Raw genomic sequence first — 20,324 nt, 5'->3', positions numbered from 1 at the left:
TTTCTTATTTTGGCAAATTGTTGGCAACTCAAAAAAATGTATTCCCCTGGCGGATGAATATTCATTCGCCTAGTAAAAAAAAACAACAGCCACTACTTGAAGCTAGAAGAGAAAAAAATGTTTTGTGAAAATATTTCGATTGTCAAGTTACTCTAAAAATATCTAAAACACACGCACAGTGTATGGGCCGTGTGTGCAGAAAAGAAAAAGTTTGGCAAGAAGAAAAAAGTATTACGGAACAAGGATCGATGGTGATGAAATGGTTTGGCCCTGTTATCCCCCCTCCTCCCCAACAGAATATATATATATAGAGAAGAGAAAGTATATAGTGAGGTGGACAAAATATCGGCCGTGGAGATCGCACGCGTGCACAAAAGAAGAGAGAAAAAATAGAAAAATAGATATCAAAACTGGTCGAAAGAAAAGAATCCCGGAGATTATAAAAAAAGATGAAAAATAAAAAGCTGATAGATGTACACACTGCCGATCGATATGGAAGTTGTGAGTATTAGATTGCGACTCTCGAGGCCCTCGACGGAGATTGTCATCCCAACGAGAAATGGGTAAGGGGGGAGGGGAATATACTACTACTGTATTGATGTATAGATATAGTATCAGCTAGTGCAATCTTTTTGAGGGGGAAACTAGAAATTCAGGTGGAATGTCGTTGTTGTTTCATTTCTTTTTTTCTCTCTTTTCCCGTTTCCAACTGGGGCGAAGAAAGAGAACTAGGAGCGCTGGCAGATTATACACGAAACAGTGAACTTGTCTAGAGCTCAGACTATACAGAGCGCACACGACGACGACGACGTACGAGATTGAATATGAGAGTAACAACAGCTGGGCTGCTGCTGCCGCTGCCCGGCTCGTCCTCACCAAGGAGCGAGGTGGACATTTAAGAAGATTCTGCAAGTCGACCATCTGTTTTTTTCTTCTTTTTCTTTTTCGACCCCACTCCGATTTGTTCTCTATGACACACGACTCCCCTCTCTATAGAAAACGTCCGCCGCAACTTTTGAGATATTTTCGGCTGGTTTGCGCACGTCGTTGATTCTATGCGAGTGGGATATATATTTTTAAAAGAAATAAGACGTCGATACATCAAGGAGCGTGTCATCTCCTCCTGACATCTCCCACCGTTTATTACCGTTTCGTGTCGTATCAATTCTTCGTTGCCGTACACACACGCCGCTTGCGCTTATGCGCCTTGTAGAGTATTCTCTATACAAGAAAACAGATCCGACGTTAATAATCCCCCCCAAAAGCGCTCTATAGCTGCCCCCACCCCTCCTTGGCTCCTTCCTTGCTCACTGTAAATTGCGGGTATCATTATTATCCGCGCTGATGCATAATGCCGGAAGAATGGGGAGCGGACCCTGGGATATATAATGGTGGAATAATATCTGCATTGCCAAAACGTCAAAGTTGATTCCTCTTACCTTCCTGGCCAGCTCGATACTCTCCTCTAGCTCTACAGACATGGAGCTAGCTCTTTTTTAACTGGAAACTAGACTGGAATTAGACATCGAGACTAAGCCGATCTGAATACTGTGCAGTCTACTAGTCCACACAACATGTTTGCCAGTTTCGACGACCTTTTTGATCCCACGTCATTAAATCCAGTACCTATACAGCTCTTTGTGGGGCTGTTTGATATACATATAGTACCCGGTGAAAACAATCTGCAGACACACAAGCAGCAGGAACAGCCACCGGGGCTTGTGTTGTGTGGTTGGTTGTTTGTTTGTTTGTTCCAAAGTTATGACCGTGTTACATCTGCAGACTGGCAGAAAAGTGGTAGTGAGAGTTCCGAGTCCAAACAAAGCGAGAACGTCTTGGAGAGAGATCAGTGTTGATTCAGCATGGAAGCAGCCAGCCAACAACACACTAACGTCGTCTGCTGCTGGGGGGGTTGGGGGTAAGCGATTGGATGATGTTCAGAGACAACAGAGGCGCACAGCCAGAAGTAAAAAAAGAGCCCAGTGGATATGTTGTTGACATGGCGGCGCAGTGAGAGTGAAAGAGCTTCCTAGGCTCTACCACTACAAAACACTGGGCTCTCCTCTCCTATAAATATAAACTGACATTATCCAGTTGTCTCAGCCACATAAACAGGCGAGAGCTAGACAGCGCTCTCGCACGGTTGTGTGTATAGATATATTTATACTCGCAGAAAGACGGAGAGGATGTTGTCTAGAGCGAAACACCCCCCAAAAGAGGATTACAAATGTGAAGGAAGTCGGAAGGGTAAAGGTTTATATAAATACATAGCATTCCATCAAATCTAAATTAAACACATCTACTGTGTGGTGTGTTTACTCTGACCAGAGAGAGAGAGTGTGGTCAAACACAGCGACGTTTCTTGTCCAATAATATCAGCCGAGGGGTGATGTGCCCGGCCAAAACAAATCCACCGCCCCTCCGACGGACGGATGTGTATTTATACCAATGGCTGTGTGGTTGGCCTTTAGATGTTATTTCCCAATTTTTTTTTTGTTTGGTTTTACTCTCCATTTCTCTCATATGTGTGTGTGTGTGTGTGTGGACTCTCTATGTGTGCTTATTGTTGACTTTCATCATTGCTGGACTCGAGCAAATATAATAGCCCGGCTCGTGTAATAACAAAAACACGGGCCGACGCAAGGCTTGGTTATTTAAGTCTTGAGGTCAGTTATGGTCGATGACTTTGCTGGACCCAATCGTCATCTAAATTTGATATTTAATTGCTATTGCTATAGTTATATCTATCTATTGATTCTCCGTGTTTGTGTATAGTTGAAAAGACGTTTGAATAGTAGATGGGAATAGCTTAAAAAATGTATTGGATTGATTTCTGCACAGAGCCGCCGTCGTCTGTCGTCATCCTGGACGGTTTCCTGCAACAGCTGAGCGTCGTGGCCGGCCCGTTGGAAGAAGGCAACGATCTCATATTGACCTGCAAGGCCTACGGAGGTAATACATCAAAAAATCTAAAACACACACACACCCACCAACAAGTCCCAGACGGCAACTTTATTCTTTTTTTTTCTTTTCTCCCCATCTTGTGTGTGTTATTTTCATTTCGTTTGACAGGTTATCCGCAACCGTGGGTGACGTGGTGGCAAGGCGGCCAGTTATTGGACAACACGACCGACGCTCGCTCCCCAGAGTCAGTCAGCAATTTGTTAGTGGTTCCCAGAGTGGGGAGGTAAAGTAACAAAAAACACTAGAAGAATATTACTACTAACCTTGTGTGTGTGTGTCTTCTCCTCCAAAATAAAAAATGAGAGTTCGATCCGGCGCGGATGGATCGATTTTTTTAATTTTGATTTTGTTGACGTCACAAACGTGTTTTGTTTTTTGACTCCGAATGGATAGCTGGGCTTATTATTTCGTGTAGTACACTAGACACACTAACATCTGATCTATATGCACGTACGTACGCGCGGGCGCGTGTGTGTTCGTCTTTTGTTTGACCGCAGGCAACATCTGCACGACGCCTTCACTTGTCAAGTCACATCCAGCCCGCACCTAGCGCCAATAATGAAAACGGTCACTCTGGAACTGTACCGTAAGTTTAGACGCAATATGTATAATAAGAGTTAAGCAGACGATAAAATTGGCCAACCCATTAATTTCCCGAGTTCAATTTTGAAATTTTTAGTTCGCCCGTTTTTCGTCGAGATTCAAATGCCGCCGACCGTTTCGGCCAACAATCAACGGGCGTTTATAGCCGGACAGAGCGTCGAGGTCAAGTGTCGAACGAGCGGCTCCCGCCCGCCGCCGTCCATCACCTGGTGGAAGGGAAACAAACAAATAGCGGCTCACCTTTCAGCCATTATGGTATTATTATCAGTGTTTTGTTTTTTTCCCCTGACATCCGAGAGAGCTGTGCTCTTTTGTGTGTGTCTGTCCGGGCCGTTCACTGTCCATATGTGTGTGTGTGTGTTTGTCGTGATGCGTTTCTCGCCACTTGAGCACGTCCATCCTATTCTTTCCCCTTTCTGACCCGATCTATTATGTATGCCGGCCCTGTCGCCCAGTCCCCAATCCCAATCCCTCTTATATATCCTTCCTGTTTCCCCTCTTGTGCTGCTGCTGCTGGGCCGAATCGTTGCTGACGTTTCACTTTGGCGGCTGCCGGCCACATTTTCTCGTTACAGAATTCGGACGATGGCAACGCGACGGAAAGCCGATTGACTTTGACGCCGGTGTCAGAGGACGACGCCAGTCACCTGATTTGTCGTGTCAAGAATTCCATGATCCCCGGAGCGGTCATGGAAGATTCCGTCAGACTCGACGTCCATTGTAAGTTCCCCTTCTGTCCGTCTCTCTCTCTCTCTCCCCCCCCCCCCCCAGACCTTTTTTTTATTTTTATACCCTGGACCCTGGGCGGCGGTGAAATTGAATCGCCGTCAATTTCCAACATCAAAGTTGATTGATATTGCCGGCCTGGTGTCTATCGTCTTATTTCTCTATTTCTTTCTCTCTTTTTTATGTGTTATATCCCCCACCACTTTGGTCGTCCTGTCTGCGGCCCTTTTTTATGGAAATGGCCGCCACACAACGAAACGAACCGGACCGGACCGGATCGACCACCGACCGCTGTGCCAATTGGATCGATCAAAAGATGCACCCGAAGTGGGCATCGCGCTGGGCAGCAACATCAACGGCGACGACGTCAAGGAAGGCGACGACCTCTACATCGAATGTCACATTCGCGCCAATCCGGCCTTCCACAAACTCCAGTGGACCCACAACGTAAGCTCTTCTCCTATATTTTCCTTTTTCTTTTGTTTTGTTTTGTTTTGTTTTATCAAAGACGTCGCTGACTTACAGATTATGTACACGGTACACACATCAGGCCAGCCCACAGACACACTCGTATATTTTCCATCCGGGCTGAGGTCTTAAATACATTATCTCGCGGGAGGATTTCGCTACTACTAGACTTTGACTGGGCTGGGCCTGGCTGGCTGGTCTGGCGTTTTTCCTTCGATTTCTCCCTGGGCTGAGCAGCTGGCAGCAGCTTTACGTCGGGTTGAGCTTTAAGGCAACAGTTTGCCCCGTCGTTTTCAATATCTTTGCGCCATTTTCCATCGGTTAGACGGGCATGGAATACTCCGGCAAGAGCTAGAGAGAGAGAGTGAAAAAGGAATAAATGTTTTTCTTTTTTTTTTTTGGTGGGGGTTTTCATGCCATGAATCCCCCTGGGTTTTTGCCAATGACGCACTGCCGACTACAGAGAGAGATGCAGACATTCTGCGCGGCGGAATCTAATCCGCCGGCCCATTCTCTCTCTTTCTCGGCTGTCATCCATTCCGTTGCTGCTGGAGAGTGGCTCGGGTTTGGAGCCACAGGCCTGTCAGGCCTTTTAGCGACGCATCCGATGGGGGGGTAGTAGGGTAGGAGACAGAGGGGGAATCCTCTTTACCGGGGAGCGGAGCAGAGATGATTTCCGAGATGATGTGACTTAGGCATTAGCGCGCAGCAGCTAGTAGTATTAAGGAAGAGCATCTTAATTGAAACGTCGGTGACATTCTGAGCCACTGCTGCCGCCTTGTCTGCAGCTTCTAGCTACACATAACTGATAACCGTTAAATGAACTGCTGTTTATGTTGGCCAGTGATCAAAAATGCCCCAGCCCCCTCACCCCCCCCCCTCACCCACTGTGATTAAGAGTAGAGAGCTGAGGTCTCCACGTGTTTATTTCCCCCTCCCGCTGTGTTACACCCACTATATACTGTGTGTAGTAGTATATTTATACTAATCGTTTTTGGGTTGTTGTTGCTGTTTCGCACAGGGCGTGAGTCTGGTGCACAACGTCAGCGCCGGTGTGGTGCTTAGCAACGTGAGCCTCGTCCTCCGCTCGGTCACGCATTCCAGGGCCGGATTGTACGCCTGCAGCGCCGCCAACAGCCGCGGCGAAACTCTCAGCCAGCCGCCATTGCGACTCCGCATCCAATGTAATTGATTCAATTCATCCAATATTTTTTTTATTTTCTTGCTCCTATTATTATTTAATCATGTAGTTAAAAAAAATTAGGGGTAATTTTATTGCGTCTAGTGGATTCATTTTTAATTTCCTTATTATTTTACGCGGAATTATCTTTTTTTTTTTAAATTTATTGTTCGCGGGACTCCCCCGCGTCGAGCCTCAACACGGAACCACTTTAGCAACTACGTGCTACTTTCTACTCCTTTTTTTGTATTCTAGAAAATAATTATTCCGGACTGGATGTGTTAGATTTTCTTTTTTTTTGCGGATGAGTTTTTCCTTCAACCCCCCCAAAAAGTTGTAAAAGTCAAATGGTGCCGTTGGGTGTATTTTCCCTAACGATTAAAGGTTAGCAGGAGACAGAAGTGTCCGTGATGTCGAGGGTCTGCACGTGTATCGTCGCAGCTGGCGGGAATATTGACCCACGCAATTGTCCATTGATTATACACTTGTTCTTCTTCTTCTTCTTCTTGTTCTACCATGTTTTTGTTTTGAGTCTTGTATGTACTTAGACGTATTTATTTATTTTGTTTTTGTTCTTTCTTTCTCGACGTTGATATCCCGTTTCGTTTATTCGTAGACGCACCCCGATGTCGGAGCGTGTCAGCAGCCGGAACCGTTTCGGGCGTTTCCAAGCAGGAAACGGCATCGCTGGACTGCCAGGTGGACGCCGATCCTTCCAACGAGGTCCATTTTTGGTGGACTTTTCTCGGCACTCCCATGAAAAGTAAGTCAATGATCAAACACAACCACAAAACTGCATTATTATAGACAGGCCAATAAGGAACCCTGTGTAAAACTCACTACCAAAGATTAAAAAAAAAAGTTTAAGACAACTATTTGAGCAAAGATGCTCGGCCTCCTTGTTTCAAACTTTGCAGGCGGGAAATCCCCGCCAAAATACCTGGCCAATAAAATGGCCATTTGTCGGTTAATCGCGCACTATCAACTGTGTCGAAATGGGTGAATAACGGACACGGTAAAAACCAACGTTGTTTGCATTTCGTCACGGACTTGCCAAATCAAAGGCTGTAATAATAATCGTTCAATTCATATCCATATCGTGAGAATGTACACACACACCATCGGACCTCGGAGTGATGAAACAAGGCGGCCCATCCATCTGGCAGAAAAAAAACCCGGTGCCAAAGTAAAAAAAAGACTATGTCTAATGTCCAACCATTTTGAGTAGAGCAAAAGCGACGACCGTCATAAAAACCCCCCCTCCTGCAAAATATTGTATAGTACTACACGTATATTCATCGTATATAAAAAGTCTCTCCCTCTCTCGGGTAAGTGGGATTTGGCCAAAACGATATTGCCAAGGATCGAAAGGTTAGCAGCCGGGTTAGACAGCTTATAAGGATCGAATGCACGCAAACTTTTGGACGACTATTTCTTTTTTGTCCGGCCGTGTATAATACATCCCCCACCTTGAAAAAAAAAAACATGGTAGAATTCTATCCGACTTGGGTATAGTCTGAGAGAGAGAGGTCACCTATGTCTGTAACATGTAACATTTTATTTTATTTTTTCCTGGGCTGGAATGGAGAAAAAAAAAACCCTTTTTTTCTGCGCTTCTTTTTCCTTATTTTTTGAAATGCGATGCGGCGATCGCGTGACGACCGCGTCAGTCGTCCGGACTGCGGGAGCTACCGGGAGTACATATATATATACTCTGAAAGGAATACATATATATATATATAATATTATATATATACGCTATAATTAGTTGGTGCATGTGCTGGCTATTATTTGAACTTGGGATACGTATACGCTGTACACACACACACACACACACACACAGAGTGGCGGAATGGGATTTTCTGCTCCGCTTATGTACGTGCGCCCTCGAGAGTCGTCCACCTCCCCTCCTTGAGCTTCTCTCGTCGGCGACCTGACGACGGACACAAGATTGAATTGCTGTCGAGCGGATTTGATTGATTCCACGCCTGGCCGAATGAAAAAAAAAAAGGAAAAAAATACTCGGGAGATGCGCGCCCGTGAAATGTGTTTGTGTGTGTGTTTATAAAAGGCGAAGAAGAAGAAGAAGAAGAAGATTTTTATTTTTAGCGACGGTGGTGGAATATTATTCGCCGTCACGGCACCGTCCCCTTTTGTCAAGATATTGCGCCGACTCTCATTTTATTTTTTATTTTTTATTTTGTTATGTTATGGCGGCCTCTTGTGTACGATAGGTAACGGCAGCATGATGGTGACGAGCAGCGGCGACGCCATTCTACTCCCGCGGTCGCTTTTCACCGCCCAGGGAAGCACCAGCGTCCTCCAATATTCGCCGAAATCGGAACTGGATTTCGGAGTTGTCGCCTGCTGGGCCAGCAATCCGGTCGGAAATCAACGCGAGCCTTGCCTCTTCCACGTCGTCCCGGCTGGTAAATAATAATCATAATAATAACAGTCATAGTACAACCCCGTCCGCTTTTGGGGACGGCTTTGATGTGGTCACAAGTAGATTGCGGCGGCGGTGACCGTATGGCCGGCCCGACCGTTGGGCATCGATGATAATGACAGCTTCTCTGACGTTTGAAATGATTATGATGCATAATATATTATAATACATGTATGATTGTGGGGACAGGCAAGCCGGCAGCGCCGTCCAATTGTGCCATCCACAATCAAACGGCCGATTCGGTCCGAGTCGACTGCCAGGAGGCATTTGATGGCGGCCTGCAGCAAACCTTTGGACTGGAGCTGGTCGATCGCAACACTCGCACGCTCCGCTACGTCTTCAACAATACCAAGCCAGTTTTCACCGTCTACGGACTGGTACAGTCTACGTTATTAGACTTTTAAATATAGTAGACAACCCCTAGTGGTATACGTATAGTCCAGACCAGCACACACACAGCCAGGCAGCAGTTTGGCCGTGTGGATCGATGTGTTGCCCCGCCGTGTTGCCCGTCTCTCGCTAATCACCTTTATTTCGGCAATGTACGCAGGAGCCCGAAACGGCCTTTTTGCTCAATATCTACGCACTGAACGCCAAAGGGCGAAGTCAGCCCATTACTTTGGAGACGACGACGCTACGTGCCGCTTTGAAACACACGGGTAACGGTAACTGAATGTCTTATTTAAAAAAAACCCAAATGGAACTTTCAAGGAATTAAAAGACTTAAGAAGCTGCATATGGGAATGCAGTGGTGACCTTTGAGCTGATTGGTTTCTCTGTGCAGGTCACGCTCTCTACTTCCAAATGACTCCGCTGCTGGGCGTGTTGGTGGGAGCCGCCGTGACGCTCCTTGTTATCGTCATGACGGTGGCCGTCGTCGTCCACCGGCGCAACCGAATCAAAAGACAGCGCCAAATCAACAATCAAAGTGGCGAGTCTCAGCAGCAGCAGCAGCAGACAACGGCACTCAACGGACCCAATCAGCCGCTCCTTCCGCTTCCGCACGCGTTACCCGGCGCCGATCCTCCGCACAATCCGGGATTTGGAGGGTCCAACAGCACGACAGGAAACCCGTCAATCAGCAGCAGCAACGGGGGTCACCCCCATCACCCCAAGAACTTGGATGAGGGTCATCACCAACGAGCTGTCCTTTTGAACAAGACGGGCAACTGCAACGGCTCCGGTGTCAATGGCCAGCCGGCCCACTTGACTAAGCTCATCAACAGCCATTCATCACATCATCCCAAAGGAGGTGGCAACAATGGCAATCCGTACCCCCACCATCAACAGCACCAGCATCAACAGGATCCCGACATAATCCTCAGAGAAATGGGTAGGAACAATCGTCTTGTCTGATTGACACGACACGCCAATTAAGAGTGTCGCTATTTTCGGCTTCTTTTTTTCTATTTGATAAAAACAACAACGGAAAAAAGGCTATGGATTTTGATCAAAAAAACCAAATTGTTCTAGTCGACTATCAACCGAAGCGCATGCTGCCGGCCATCATGCTGATGAATCATCCGGCGTCGATCGGCGGCGGGACTCTGCCGAGAGGGCGTCTGCACAAGAGCAGCATCCTGGAGTCTGAGGAGGATGATGGCGCTGATTTGCCGGCCTCGTTCCGCTGCGGCCCGGAACAATTGTTGTTGGCCAGGAGCTGCAGCGGCGGCACGCAGCAGCAGCAGCAGCAGCAACTGCAATCACCGCTATCATTATCCAGCCGTTCCAGCGGAACCAGTTGGAATATTGGCGTTGCTCACGGTGGCAATAACCATTGGCCAGCGTCGGGCCATCAAAGCCCGTCATTAGGGCTATTCACCAACAATGGGCCACTGATGCAGCAACAGCAGCACAATATGGCAGCAGCAGCAGCCGACCTCTTGGCCGATTGTCGGCTTCCTGAAAGCTCATTGTGAAAATCATGTGTGTAATGGCTATACAACGGGCAAGTGCAGTTGTGCTAAACGACTTAACAAAGACGAAAAATAGAAAATAGAAAAACCTGATGCGCAAATGTGTGTGCGTGTGTGTCTGCTAAACACACACACGCGCGCGCTGTTGTACAGTCGTTCCGTACCAAATTCCTTTTTGATTCGTTTTTTCAATCAATCATTTCCTTTTTTGAATCATTTCAAATTTTTTTTTCTTCTATCCTTCCAATCGAAGCAATCAACGAGCTTTGTTCAAAAAAGGAAGTCAGCTTCACATTGTTCGAAATGGTGCAGCAGTCTGACGCTATTTATATATTTACCCAGAGCTGAAACGCTTTTCTCGTTTTTAATTCTTTATTTATTTCTTTTTCTTTGTTACTGCCGCCAAATGGGCAAAACAACGTTCTTCAAAAGATTGATTCCTGTTAACTATGGGGTATTGTACAATATGATTATCTATATCAAATTTAAAAAAAAACAAAAAACATCCCCGTTTATCTCGTTTCGAATATTTATGGCTGTGTAAAGAACAATATTTTGTTTTCTGATCCAAGTTTAATTCAACTGTGTCAACCATGTCATACTGATTGTTTTAATAAATATTCTTAATTTTTATTTAACTTAATTTTCAAACTCGTTACTTTTCTCCCTGTGGCCTGTTTAGTCTCATTGCGCATTTTTATCATTCCCCTCCTCTAAAAATCGGTGTTTCCATCGCAACCAAGACCATCTGTCTGGTTTCGTCTGCTTTCGAAATATTCACAGAATGTGCTGATGAGAGCATTTGCATTTTCATCGTTTATACTTCAACAAATGGGCGTATTTTCGGTTTAATTTCTTAATTACTTGCTCAAATTGTTCAACCCATTTAAGAAAATGATGAAGATAAACGTGTGTGTTTAAGAAAACGAAACCTGCTGTCGAAGAAAAACCGGACCAAGAACACCCAGACAGAGATGATTAAGTAAGTATTTTTATTTGATTTTTTTTTTAATTATCTGTGAGTAGTTTGCATTTACGTCATTTCAGGCTATCTATCTAAAACTTGCCAAATGCACTCGAGTATTTGCGTCATGGCAGCAGCACAATAAGATATCCACCTGTGGTAGAGTTGCAGCGTAGTTAAGAATGCCTCCAATTCATGGAATCTAGTTTTCTATTACAACATTTTAAATAGTTGTTTTTTTGCTGAGGTTCTTACCTGCCCTCCAGTTCAAGTTTGAAAAAGTGTTAGTAGGGGGGGGATCAAAAAGAACTTCTATTGTAATGCCCTAGGCAGAAAAAAAGAATTATTTACATTCCAAACCTGATCAGTCACGACTGGTTTCTTTTTTTTCTTTTTCACGGATAAAATATAAGCCACGGTATATTTATAAATCAACAACGGCTGTTCATTATTTTAGTTAGTGACTTGCAATTTTTTGTTACATCTTTTACATCAAAATTCTGTCTGCCAGCCCAGTGCTATAACAAAAAACAAATGCAATTTATCAGAGCAATTTTAAAATTCTGACAATCAGTCGGTCAGGATGGTGGGTAAAAATGGTTTCCTGATCCGTTCGGAATTTCTCCGCTATATGAGGTATGCGCAAGTCAAAGACCTATTGTTATCGTGTGCCATGTTAAAACGGGTATTTCTTTTTTTAGTTTTTAAACTCCCTTTTCGGTATTATCATACATTAAAACTAAACAGATAAATCCTCTCCTTGTCCATCCGTTGACGTAAACACAATAATCCTCTTAGTGTACAGAAAGTAGATCACTAAAACGTTGATGCACTTATTATGTATCGTAAAAAAACTATTTTAAAACCTTAATTTTTTTTCATTGCATATTCTAATTGCAGTGCACGTGGAAGTAGCTATTTGTGGATATAACTATTTGTGGGAATAACTATTTGTGGAATTGTCTATTTTTGTGAAAATGGCTATTTTTGAATTCGTGGGGGAAATGGACTCGGGGTAATTCGCTTTATTTAGTGATGACCCAGATTCCCGTTAGACTACTGAGCTATTGCACTCGGAAGTATACCCTACATTATTTTATCAACTCACTCCCTTAAAAAAAAATAATAGGCCTGTTTTTCCCTTTACATTGCACCGTTTCACGCTCGAGGGAACAAGTGTTCTTCCTACAATTCAAACAGTCACTTTGCCTGACTCTCTCATTTCGCCTTCGAGTCTGTTTTAAGTCTGTAGGGTCTTGACCCAATATTTGAATTTATCCACATCCTCTAGCAAACGACTCTTGACGGATTGCGTGCTTGTCTGTGAAACAAAACTAGTCAAACGAAATTCCAATCTTGAGGAAAGGGCGAACGAAGCAATGTTTTAGATCAAATACACAAGAGTCCTCCTCCCTACTAGTTTTGAACTATTTAAATTTTTGAAACACCGGGAACTCGATTGGAATTTGGAATATCGTCGTCTTACTTGCAAGCGACTAGGACACACGTTTCTTCAATTCATCTGACTTGATTTGCCTCGTGATCCTTCCCGACTGCGGAGATAATGTCAATGATTTAATGACGTTATTCAGTATGTTAAGCAAATAACCGGTTCATTGTTGTTTATTCTACTGTAGCGCTCTCTCGGTTCCAATGAATAATCAATACCTGTGTTTTCCAGCTTTGAGTCTAGTTTGAAAACTTATCATTCTACATTATTCGCGTTAATTATTGGATTAATCCTGTTTTTTTGTTTTGTTTCAGGTGTGGAGAACATTAATGGGATACCGCAGTGTTCATTTTCTTTCACTTTGTACTAATCCTCGCCTACGTTCGTCGTCACTGAAGTGCAAATTTCGCAACACCGCTGCTGAACTACTTTCTCCAACGACTGACAACTGAAGGGATCTTTAAGGAAATTGCGGAATAATGAACTTTTCTTCCAGTGGCCTCGTTCTCGATGGGTGGATCCCTACAAAACAGATCATCAAACACGGATACGGAAGGCCTCACTTGATTATTCCTGGGTGAGTGCCCGTTTAACGAATGCGCGCGTAATTTTAAAATCAAATTGGATATCCGTCACTGGTGACGGATGGTATGTTAATCGATTTAGTTTTACATAGCCGACATGAATTCAAAATGAAATCTCATTTGCTGAAGAATGTTTATCATTTATATTGAATAAAAAAACATTTCTCAATCGTTACCGTTGCCCTCAAGTGCAGTGATGTAGGAATAGGGCCGTCATTTCTATGGCGATGGCTATCAGGCAAACATTCCTGTCGAACTTTACGTCACAACATATGGAAGAAATCTTGGTCTTATTGATTAGGCAGCGATTTTAAACCGTTTCCTGCTCATCCTGGTCACATATCTAACAGAAAGTTTAGCGATTGATGGGCGTATAACGCCTAGGGCAGCCAAAGATCTGAGTATCAACCCCAAAACAAACCAGTTTTTTTCTGGGTCAAAAAAATGCTGTGCAATTTTATAAAACGTCGGCGACTCTTCCCTTTTTGTTAGTCAGTTTATATCTTGTTACACATGTTGTCTGTTCGCTGCTGTGTCAACGAAAATGAACTTAATGGAATTACTGTGTCTGTTGAACATTTGTAATCTGACAGAGCGCTCACCGATGGTGGAAATTCCGTCACTTGGTCAATTGCGTGGATCGAAAATGGTTTCTTCTTCCGGGCGGAATTACTACGCTTTTCGGGGGATCCCTTATGCGAAACCTCCTATAGGAAATCTTCGTTTTCGAGTAAGTAGCCATTTGATTTGAACAAATTAAATATCTTATTAATCGCTAGGCTATCCCTTAAATGATAGGATCCTGAACCTGCCGATCCTTGGGTTGGAAAAGTGTTGGACGCAAGTCGAGATGAGCCCACTTGCATTCAATACAACGGAATAATCCGTATTTTCCTCGGCGAGGAAGATTGTCTGACTCTCAACGTTTACACGCACAATGTAGGATTTCCTTATTTGTTGTTACGCTGCCAGTCCGTGGAAAGAAAACCTGTTTTTAAAATAACCGTGATTTTCCACAGTTTAAATCAACAAGTAGTCCAAGTCCAGTTATGGTGTACATTCATCCCGGATCGTGGTTTTTCGGTAGCGGCAATGGAAAGACTGACCTAGCTGGACCCGGTTATTTTCTAGACCGAAATGTTGTCTATGTGACCATGAAATATCGGCTTGGCGCATTTGGTTGGACTAGACTTACATCATACATTCTGTAAATAATAAAACATTTGAAGATCAAGATCCCTATTTCAACCAGGTTTTCTCAGCACAGAAGATAGTGAAGCTCCGGGAAACTATGGACTCTTGGATCAGACGATGGCCTTGAGGTAAATTTTCACAATGGAACTTTATGATTTGTGCTTGGCTCTGGCGTTTAAATAATTATTTTTGTGTGTCCCGTAATTGACGCTTAGATGGATACGTGATAACATTCGCCATTTCGGGGGCGATCCGAATTTAGTAACAATATTCGGCTGTAGCGCTGGCGCTGCCAGTGTTCATTACCATCTTTTATCACCTCATTCCAAAGGTAGAAAATCAGCGAGCATGTCGTCTTATTTCTGTTGTTTTAGCATTCGTAAAAGGAAAGATAAATAATGGGAACATGCCAACGTTGTACGGTTGTGTAGGTTTGTTTCATCGAGCCATCGCCCAGTCTGGTTCAACGCTGAACCCTTGGGCGAGGAAAAGGTCTGTGGGGACTTATACCAAAAAGTTGGCTCAATATGTGAATTGTCCACAATCGAACTCGAGTGCGCTTTTGGCTTGCTTGCGACAGAAACCAGCCAATCAGATAGTTCGATTCCAAAAGGAAATTGAGGTAAAAAAGAAACAAAACAAAAAAAGAATGAGGGCAAAAGAAGCGCTATGCACTTTCTAAAAGTCCCTGCTAGCACAACAGGAAACTTCCGTTATACAACAACTTTTTTTTCTTTCTTCAGATTATGCACGTATGCCCGGTCGGGTTCGGACCACGAGTTGATGTTGAAAGAGAGTCCCCATTTCTTCCAGCAGAACCGAGAAAACTTATGGAAACGAATCAAATAAATTCGGTTCCCATGATTGCAGGATCTACTAGAAACGAAGGTGGCTCAATGGTACGCAGTAAGTCCGTAAATTATTTACTTCCTCTGCTACGTTCTTTGACCTATAAGCGTTTGGGAAAACACAACATTTCTTGTTTCGTTTCAGGACTTGTATCCGACGATCGCAAATTGTTGAATGAATTCAACAAAGATCCCCTCAAATATTTCCGCTTCATGATGGGTATTGAAGACCAATCTTTTTTTGGTGACAAAATTATCAAGCAAATAGCGTATCGTTATTTCACGATAGACAGGCCGTATCATCCGAATCAACTCGATAAAGTTGGAGAGGTAAGAGCAATGTTTATTTAATTCAACTGATTTGTTTAATCCTTAATTTCTTAATTTGCGATTTTTCAAAATTTAGATTATCGCTGATTACTTGTACTATCATGATATAGATGAATCAGTTGACCTGCTCAGCAAGAATAGCAATCACTCCGTCTATTATTATTTATACAACTATAACAGTCATATTTATTGGTCGAGAAACATTAGGCGTGTATCTTCGAATGATCTTTTAGCATCTTCTCTCGATTTGAGTACGCCAAATAGCTTTTAATAAGTCTTAATAATGTTGTCGCTTTCTTATACGTTATTTTTGGTTCGATAGGTGGAACTCACAGTGAAGAACTGTACCTCATGTTTTCTCATATATTACTTCCTCGTTTGCGATCGGCCAAAGACATTAAAGTGTCAAATATGCTACTGGATTTATGGACTTCATTCGCAAAAGACGGGTATGAAGGACTTTAATTTATGTTTGACTCAACGGGAATTGTAATCATTCAAAATCACAGTGTACCGCGAAGTGACCTCGTTCCTGGTGATTGGATCCCTACCAAGGAAGACCAGCCCCGATATCTCAGAATAGAAGCTGATAATCCTTCCTTGGTGAACGAGTCCATGCCATTCCGTCAACGTTTACAATTTTGGCGAAAGAAATTTATCGAAAAGTAACCGTATTTAAAAGGACACGTACTCATATTTGTCGGTTGTGTCATCGCGCTTTTTGTTCTGGTGTGATCCTGCCAGTGCTGCTCAAAAATAATTTAAAAGCAAAGCCGAATCGTGAAACTAGCTGTTGCACCGAGTCGTTTTTTTAATATTTATTCAGTTCAATGCGCCGTTATTCATTTGGCCTTCGAATTTTGTTCCTCTACCCATTTTGCCAACCATAATTTGCAGTACAAAATACAGGCCTGTATCATTCAAATCTGTTTTCTGCATCTATCATATTAATGAAGTATAATGTAAACAAATTTATAAAACCTTTTTACTCCAAAAATGTATTCAATATCAGATCAACATCATGCGAAGAGTGTGTAAAGTATGTGCCATTTTATCTAAAGACTTGGAAGCCTAAAAAAAATTGGAGATTCAACAACACTGGTGACAGGAACATTTGTTAAAGGCAGTCCTTAGTTTTTGCCTGAATCCCCCCCAGAATACATCTTGACAAATGACTTGGAGTGAAAAGCCAATCGATGCTAGATGGCGTTCAAGTCTCTATTCAAGTTGTCAAACAAATCGTGTAGAAATCGTGTCAACTCAAAAGTCATGGGGCTTTTTGCTTCATTCGTATTTTCCAGATTAGATGGGCTGGGTTTCCATGTGCGATTAACCGATTATATACGACATCGACACACGACACAGATGTTTTTAGTTGTATTTAGTATTTTCACTATTTTGTTTGTTTCCCTTCTGTCTGATAACTGTTTGCAGAGTAATGTGAGATATGCGGCCCTAAACCTCGCCCTCAACTTGATTTCCTTCCCTTGAAGGTAAGTGATCCTCAATTAGCGATATGGTAAACTTGTATTCATTTATTTTTCGATGCTAACACGAACATATTCATCGACCTAAATGTACCAAGATAAGTTACAGCCAAAACAAGCAGAAGTGAACTTACGTTAATGAGTGTTCTCCCTTTGCTTTTTCATGTGAAAAACAATCGTTTGAATTAGTTATTATTAATTATGCCGTTATAATGTGCAGTTGTGGCCGAGTGGTTAAGGCGATTGACTAGAAATCAATTCCTCTCTGAGGGCGTAGGTTCGAATCCTACCAACTGCGTTTGTTTTTGCCTAAGATTCGCTTTAATTTATTTTTTATTTTGCTACATCGAAAGATTCAAATTCTACTTCCTTATTCGCATTTTAGTTGGTACTAGAAGAATGTCGTAACTCGTAACTGAGCACCATTAGCCAATAAGCCATTATATACGTAACCAGTCAACACGAGTGTTGTTAATATTTTTAGTATTTAATTATTAGTTAATCGCCGTCACCGAATTATTCTATTGTTTGATAGACCATCATCAGTAAGTTGGGTCAAGTTCTATAAATTATTCAAACTCTTGTTTTTGATGCTGAACATGTTAGCTCCGTTGTCAAATTACTATTAAAACTAGCGTATTGAGTCATAACTTCTAATTTAGATCATGACCAAGAACAGGCTCTGCCAAGAATGTGCAGCCGGGTTGATTTCTCTTGGTAGGTTCGAATCCTTCTAACTTCGAGTGTTTTTCTATAAATTGATTTGTTAGCGATGTTAATCCCAATCTGATGATGATCCAGATGGAAATCAGCTACCAGGGAGGCGCAGTACGGGCATGACCAAATCACTGTATTCACTGAACAACCGTGTAACAAGAGTTCTTACTTCATAACGAATTGAAGTGAAATGTAGGATTTTCTATCTCAAGTGTTCTTCGTATCTCAAGATTGTTTTGTTTTTGCTTTGACATACCGTTCACTCGGGTCAACTTAATGCGAGCCGCTTGTGGCCTACTTCGCAGTCGGTAGTCGGTGAAATAGGACTGAAACGAAATAGGACTGGTAGAAATAGGACTACGTTTTAGGACTAGTAAAATTAGGACTGGTCGAAATAGGACTACTTTTTTCAACTCATTATTGCCAGTCCTATTTCTCCTTACCAGCAGTCCTATTTCTACCATCCACTAGTCCTATTTCTACCTGTCCTATTTCAACAGATAAAAGATCTGACATCCTTATCGGATTTGTCAAAAGACGATTAACCGCAGATCCGGCACCGTTCATATACTATTCAGCCAATTAAACTATGTTAGTAATAGTCCAGTTCGTTTTTCATTTGTAACTTGTATATTTCAAAACTTTTTTAACTTTTTTTTTTATAAAAAGGTTGACTACAATCATGTTAATAAAGCCCATTTGTTAGAAATATCAATTTGATATGCAATCTAAGGTTTATTCGGAAATAAGATATTGTGTTAAAAGTTTCGATTTTTACGGGACTGACGCGCAGCCCAAGCCGGCCAGAAGGGGGGTCGGACGGGGGGGGGGATTGCACGTACCCATGGGAGAGGGGTAAGAGAAGGGGGGTTTACCTGGGCCATACCATACGGCACCATCTTTTCCCTATTGCTAAAACGTCAACGGTGATATAATGGTTAGCAATCCGTTCTATCATGCCAATGTACTGAGGATCGAGGTTTGATTCTCAGTCAAGGCGAGATAAATAAAAATTTAATTTTGAAAATTTTAAATTACAACAGCCTCAGGTACTGTAATATCAATCGATCACAAATTGCATTATATAAATCAATATCTATGGTAATGAATAGCAAATTACCATTTGAACAATTTATTTCCTTCCTCTCAAATCAGCAATGGTGTATTGTTAATCAATTTGAGTTTCGAATTTTTGAAAAATAAAAATCGTCCAAAAGCTTCCAGCAACCACGCAATCACGCAACAATCACACACATAACGGCAGTTTTCTAAATCAAAAATAGTTTACTTATGGAAAGCGGAATTGTAACAAGATTAGTTACGGCAAATACTCCAAGGAAATATGTCGAACCAACTTAGTCTCTCACTGGAAGAAATCCAAATGTTTTTTGACGATGTACCTGCTGCATCTTCGACGCCATTGGAGCCTTTTGGAGGAGTAGTAGACTCCATTTTAGTTTAGTCAATTTGAGTTTTTTTTCTATTATATTTGCTATTCATTACCATAGATATTGTTTTATATAATGCAATATGTGATCGATTGATATTACAGTACCTGAAGCTGTTGTCATTTAAAATTTTCAAAATTAAATTTTCATTTATCTCGCCTTGACCGAGAATCGAACTTCGATCCTCAATCAATTGGTATGATAGAACGGATTGCTAACCATTATATCACCGTTGACGTTTTAGCAATAGGGAAAAGATGGTGCCGTATGGTATGGCCCAGGTAAACCCCCCTTCTCTTACCCCTCTCCCATGGGTACGTGCAATCCCCCCCCCCGTCCGACCCCCCTTCTGGCCGGCTTGGGCTGCGCGTCAGTCCCGTAAAAATCGAAACTTTTAACACAATATCTTATTTCCGAATAAACCTTAGATTGCATATCAAATTGATATTTCTAACAAATGGGCTTTATTAACATGATTGTAGTCAACCTTTTTTTAAAAAAAAAAGTTAGAAAAGTTTTGAAATATACAAGTTACAAATGAAAAACGAACTGGACTATTACTAACATAGTTTAATTGGCTGAATAGTATATGAACGGTGCCGGATCTAAGGTACAATCGTCCGACAAGGATGTCAGATCTTTTATCTGTTGAAATAGGACAGGTAGAAATAGGACTAGTGGATGGTAGAAATAGGACTGCTTGTAAGGAGAAATAGGACTGGCAATAATGAGTTGCAAAATGTAGTCCTATTTCGACCAGTCCTATTTCTACTTAGTCCTAAATCGTAGTCCTATTTCTACCAGTCCTATTTGGTTTAGTCCTAAATCACCGTCAATCTCGCAGTCAATGAAGTAAGAGCGTGTACTCAGGTCACTACTCATGTATGTCACTACGTCAGTCCCCATCCCAATCTTCCCTTTTGCTTATTTCAATAAATTTTCTTTAACAGCTCTGAACAGCCAACATTCCATTCCATACCAACAAGCCATAGAATTTGG

The 20,324-nt window shown here is 42.5% G+C and overlaps 2 protein-coding genes and 1 non-coding gene across 7 annotated transcripts in view; all 3 read left to right on the top strand.

Annotated features, from left to right (window-relative positions):
* The window catches only part of LOC124199852 (neural cell adhesion molecule 1-like), a 44,215-nt gene extending 33,269 nt beyond the window's left edge, over positions 1 to 10,946 (top strand). The window contains exons 5-17 of one of the 4 annotated variants that reach the window (XM_046595812.1): positions 2,842 to 2,952; positions 3,073 to 3,187; positions 3,462 to 3,550; positions 3,644 to 3,822; positions 4,143 to 4,287; positions 4,610 to 4,740; positions 5,783 to 5,945; positions 6,558 to 6,704; positions 8,176 to 8,370; positions 8,577 to 8,764; positions 8,938 to 9,052; positions 9,172 to 9,720; positions 9,861 to 10,946. In XM_046595812.1, the coding sequence (XP_046451768.1) occupies positions 2,842 to 2,952; positions 3,073 to 3,187; positions 3,462 to 3,550; positions 3,644 to 3,822; positions 4,143 to 4,287; positions 4,610 to 4,740; positions 5,783 to 5,945; positions 6,558 to 6,704; positions 8,176 to 8,370; positions 8,577 to 8,764; positions 8,938 to 9,052; positions 9,172 to 9,720; positions 9,861 to 10,306 (2,573 nt within the window). In that variant the 3' untranslated portion in view covers positions 10,307 to 10,946. Of the gene's footprint in view, positions 1 to 2,841; positions 2,953 to 3,072; positions 3,188 to 3,461; positions 3,551 to 3,643; positions 3,823 to 4,142; positions 4,288 to 4,609; positions 4,741 to 5,782; positions 5,946 to 6,557; positions 6,705 to 8,175; positions 8,371 to 8,576; positions 8,765 to 8,937; positions 9,053 to 9,171; positions 9,721 to 9,823 lie in introns of all 4 variants that reach the window. The other 3 variants (XM_046595813.1, XM_046595814.1, XM_046595815.1) reach the window with 3 other exon arrangements.
* Positions 10,947 to 11,055: 109 nt separating this feature from the next.
* LOC124199851 (venom carboxylesterase-6-like) lies at positions 11,056 to 16,598 on the top strand. Of its 2 annotated transcripts, XM_046595811.1 has the most exons (13): positions 11,056 to 11,285; positions 13,032 to 13,294; positions 13,895 to 14,031; positions 14,100 to 14,240; positions 14,321 to 14,480; positions 14,554 to 14,623; positions 14,711 to 14,826; positions 14,927 to 15,117; positions 15,239 to 15,401; positions 15,489 to 15,673; positions 15,750 to 15,924; positions 15,996 to 16,122; positions 16,183 to 16,598. In XM_046595811.1, the coding sequence occupies exons 3-13, from the start codon at positions 13,906 to 13,908 to the stop codon at positions 16,340 to 16,342; spliced, it is 1,614 nt and encodes a 537-aa protein (XP_046451767.1). In that variant the 5' UTR covers positions 11,056 to 11,285; positions 13,032 to 13,294; positions 13,895 to 13,905; the 3' UTR covers positions 16,343 to 16,598. The 2 variants fall into 2 exon arrangements, with proteins under 2 accessions (XP_046451767.1, XP_046451766.1); XM_046595810.1 differs by lacking the exons at positions 11,056 to 11,285; positions 13,032 to 13,294 and having other exon boundaries at positions 13,788 to 14,031.
* A 778-nt stretch (positions 16,599 to 17,376) lies between these two features.
* Positions 17,377 to 17,458, top strand: Trnas-aga. Its single transcript has one exon. It is a non-coding gene; the product is annotated as a tRNA-Ser (tRNA).
* Positions 17,459 to 20,324: the final 2,866 nt, after the last annotated feature.

The sequence above is a fragment of the Daphnia pulex genome, chromosome 8 (genome assembly GCF_021134715.1).
Source record: "Daphnia pulex isolate KAP4 chromosome 8, ASM2113471v1".
In the NCBI taxonomy this organism is placed as follows: Eukaryota; Metazoa; Arthropoda; class Branchiopoda; order Diplostraca; family Daphniidae; genus Daphnia; species Daphnia pulex.
Note: the sequence above shows the minus strand (reverse complement) of the source record. Positions and strands in the feature narration are given on the sequence as shown.